This window comes from Chenopodium album, chromosome 15 (assembly GCF_948465745.1).
Source record: "Chenopodium album chromosome 15, dcCheAlbu1.1, whole genome shotgun sequence".
NCBI lineage: Eukaryota > Viridiplantae > Streptophyta > Magnoliopsida > Caryophyllales > Amaranthaceae > Chenopodium > Chenopodium album.
In genome coordinates this window covers 1,431,744-1,436,170 of record NC_137848.1, presented here as the reverse complement: position 1 = coordinate 1,436,170, position 4,427 = coordinate 1,431,744, and the positions used below count along the sequence as shown (strand labels likewise).

The window sequence follows — 4,427 nt, the reverse complement described above, 5'->3', positions numbered from 1 at the left end:
ACTTGACGATCAATTATGGAGCTCGACACTATCAACGTCCTTTTAATCATAATTAAGGATGACACTATCAATGTAACTCACTCTAATTTGAGAAGTTTTACATAATCTAACATGGTATTACTGCTTAAAAATTTTTAGCTTCCACAAAATATTTTGTTTATATTTCCTAAAATAGTTAGAACTAGTAACCATTGTGACCGAACAAATATTTATAATCCATTTCATTCCAATTGGAAGAGTTTTACATAATATAACATACATTCATCTTGTATAATTAAACCTGGAACACTAATTTAATTCACGACAATTCAAAATCAGTAGCCGTACCATTAATTTTAAACTTGTAGTTCCTCTCAGTCTAAAATTTATATCCCTCTCATATTTCCAATTACACACCATTTTTTCTTCTTACATGTGTATTAAAATTAAAACTATGAACTGTTGTTGGCATTTTTTTGATCTCTAATAGCAATGGGAGTATCAACTTTAGGTTATTGTAATATGAAACTTAACTCTTTTATTTGTTGTTTGATAAGTTAGTTCATTTTTAACTTTTCATTTTTATCATTTATGCGATGAAACTATGGAGTATGATGAATTTAAACCCATAATAAACCCACTCCAAATTGATAACAAAATTTTGGGTTGGAACCTACTTGCCTAGGTCCATGAGGACCGTACCATGACCATTTCAAATTGTACGTGTTATATTTTTATACATAGTGTATATAGTATGGAGTAGAATACAAAGATTTTACCTGACATATAAATTTGAAAATAGCATAGCTCAACACTTAAAGTACTGTAATATTTTTATTAAAAGTCATAAATAGGAAAAAGAAAAGTTCTCCATAGTAATACATATCTCAGTTTTATTCATGCATGGACTATAGCCACACGTAGTACACATTAACACATGCACGAACAAAAGTGACAAACTTAAACATAAGAGACAATCTTTGGAGAATATTTTTCAAAAGTAACAGGAAAAGGTCCGTCCTCGATGACTCCCAACATTCCATCATCAAGAATACTAACATCCTTACACATGATTTCGGACTCGCTTGTGTGACAAAACTTAATGTTGTACACATTCTTACCGGTTTTAGCTTCTACAACCTTATAATAATAAGTAGGCTTGAATGGCCCGGAAGTACCGACAAGCACGTACGATTTGTTGTTGGCATCACTAGGGGCCACCCACCAGTCCGGTGATTTATTGCAGGTGATGAAGGCCTTATCAAAGGCGAAATCGATGGGAAGTCCAGACGTAAGGAACGGTATTCTAGCTAGGGTCGACATCTTCACTGGCAAGCCGCGGCTATTGGACGAATCTTGGGTTATAAAAAGAGGGCAGGGTGAAGAGTCCTTAGCTGGTGTCAATGTTAGCCCACCTTTGCTTGATGAGTGTGGAAGGATGTAGTAATACCCTCCATTTCGTAGTGAGTCGCCGTCTACATCTACAATTGCGACACTAGGAGAAGGAGAGAGCACAAGGAGAAGGAGAGTAATTGCAGCAGTAGGGAGGAGGAAGGAAGCCATTTTTGTGTGAAACTTTAGCTTTCTAGGATTAGGTTATTTTTTTTGAGTTTTGAGGGATGATGGAGAATTGGAAATGGTAAGGATGTTATTTATAGAAATATTATAAGGATGGTCTATATGTCACAAAATTTGTGACGGATATAGGGAGTTTTTGGGAATTTAAAAAAGTACGGCATAGTTGTGTACTCTAATAATGTTCAATTGTTACATGTATGGTATCATATATATGTATCATTGTAATATTTCATTGTTTTGAGAAAAGTAAATAAGATTATATCAATAATTCCAAATATAGATGGTCAACACTTGTACCATGTATAAAATGTTAAGTATAATGTAAGTAAAATAAAAATACGAGTATTTTTTTTTTATTATTTTTGTACTTAGATGGAACCATTAATTGATTAATTTGTTTTTAATGCATGAGTTGCATACTTCAAATTTCAATAAAATGCATGTATAATTACACATATGCAGTGGCGGAGCCAGAAATTTCAAACCAGGGGGACAGATGACCATCACTTTGTTTTGACAAAAATGTTGGGAAAAAATAATACTCTTACATACCAATAGCTAAATAGTGAATGTATTACAACTCAAAATATCCAAAATATCCAAAATACGGAGTACTTAATTTGTCAAAATAACCTAACAATCCCAACATCATATACCTTCCTCCGGAAATATTTGCCTATGACATAGCTTACTAAATGCAATTGTCAATTTGTCATTATTCTCTATTACAATCGTAATTTGAGGTTCCGATCCGTTCATGCAAAATTAATTAAATTATAGTACTCCGTAATAGGGAGGAAAGGGAAAGAATGAGCCCAAAATGACGTCACGTGGTAGTTGGAAGGCAAGAAGGTGGTAACTTTTAATGTTTTTGAAAATAGAAGGTGGTAATTTTCAAAAAAAATAAAAAAAAGGTGGTAATTGCTAAAATAGACATAACAGAAGGTGATAATTGTCAAAATTTCCCTGTAATAACAATAAGCTAAATAAATATACGGAGTAATTGATTAGAAAATCTGGAAGGATTACTATGTTGTGCATAAAAATAAATAAATAAATAAAGCTCCAATAAGTATCATAAAAAAAATAATAAGAAGAAAAAATAAACCTGATTAGAAAAACTGGAAGGAATACTATGTTGTGCATAAAAATAATAAATAAAGCTCCAATAAGTATCATAAAAAAAAAAATAAAAAAATAAAGCCTCCAATAAGTATAGAACTCGCATCTCTTGAATGGAATCACATTGACCTCACCACTACACCATAGCGTTTGGCAAGCTGTAAATTTGTACTTGATTATGGTTTTAATCTGATTTTATATTTTCAAAGTGGGGGGACAGCTGTCCCCCCTTGTACCCTGCTGGCTCCGCCTCTGCACATATGTACTCCGTAATATATTGACTTGTAACATATTACATATTATAATTTACTAAAATGTACAAAAAATTATTAAGGGTACCATTTTATACGAAGTATATCTTCAGTGAAAATTGAACATCACAACACTTTGCATAAGTGAATATGAAGAGGAAGTGAAGGGAAGAATAAAATAATATAATGCTTGTCTTTTACTAGTTCCACTAAAAATATACAACCACTGTCCAAATTTGTTCAATCCTATTTCACAAAATACTTCAAATTTTAAACATAGTCCTTAATATTGAAGTACTTGACGGATAATATTTGCTTGTAGCTAGATCATAAGATCATAAAATTTTTAAAACATACAATTGAAACAAAAAGGATGACAAAAATCGTGGACGATTACCTATGTACTCCTAAAATTTTCTATCGCAATTTTGGTATATGTGGGACAAGCTAAGATTGTACTATTATTATATTACAGAAAAAGATATAATTGTAAAATTGCTCTATACTACCTTCATTTTTTTTTTTTTTTTTTGTTGACACTCTTTGACTTTACCACTATTCACACATTTTTCTTTGACCATTCTTTGATTTGTGATTTAAATGTAATGAAAGATATATATTTATGTGGGATCTTGTTAGATTCGTCACGTTATATTTCAAAATATTAATTTTTTACAATTTTTGGTAATCAATAATTAAAGATATTAACGATTGAATTTGTGCATTGGCAAACATGGCTAAAGAAATGTGTCACCAAAAAAGAAACGGAGGAGGTATATTTTTAGGTAAATGTTTCTTTAAGTATGGATCAATGCATCTCAAACCAATTTGAGGAGTAAAGTTTTACATAATCTAACATGGTATCACAATTTAGGCCCTGTTCAGGGCTCACCTTAAAAAAATAATAATATTCAGTAAAAATAATATCAATTCAGTAAAAATTATTTTAATTTAGCAAAAATAAGTTTAGTTCAGTAGTAAAAATAATTTCAGTTTAGCAAAAATCTGTAACTCTAAAGAATAAATACAATAGAGAATCACTAAAAATAATTTATGTTCAGCAAAATTAATTTCAGTTCAGTAAAAATAAGTTCAGTTCATTAGTAAAAGTAATTTAAATTCAGCAAAATTGATTTAAGTTCAGCATAATTAATTTCAGTCCAGTAAAAAATAAGGTGAAGTGAATAGGGCCCTTAGAGTTTTTTAGCTTCCATAAAAAATTTCGTTTAAATTTCTTAAAATAGTTAGGACTAGTAACAGTACCATAATAATAAACATCTCATTTTTTTCGTCAACAGAGGAGAAATTTATTCATTCATGGACTAAATAGCCAAACGTACACATTAACACATGCACGCGTAAAAGTGAGAAACTTAAACATAAGAGGCAATCTTTGGAGAATATTTCTCAAAAGTAACAGGAAAAGGTCCATCTTCAGTGACTCCCAACATTCCATCATCAAGAATACTAACATCCTTACACTCCGAAGCTGAAACT

The 4,427-nt window shown here is 30.9% G+C and overlaps 1 protein-coding gene across 1 annotated transcript; it reads right to left on the bottom strand.

The window, feature by feature from the left end:
- Positions 1-939: 939 nt before the first annotated feature.
- On the bottom strand, positions 940-1,542 carry LOC145583445 (trypsin inhibitor BvTI-like). Its single transcript, XM_081640679.1, has one exon. It carries the CDS (start codon positions 1,540-1,542, stop codon positions 940-942), a length of 603 nt encoding a protein of 200 aa, XP_081496805.1.
- Positions 1,543-4,427: the final 2,885 nt, after the last annotated feature.

What these genes read in the sequence shown, in the direction of transcription:
- LOC145583445 (XM_081640679.1), bottom strand. Translation starts at nt 1,542, where the DNA reads ATGGCTTCCTTCCTCCTCCCTACTGCTGCAATTACTCTCCTTCTCCTT.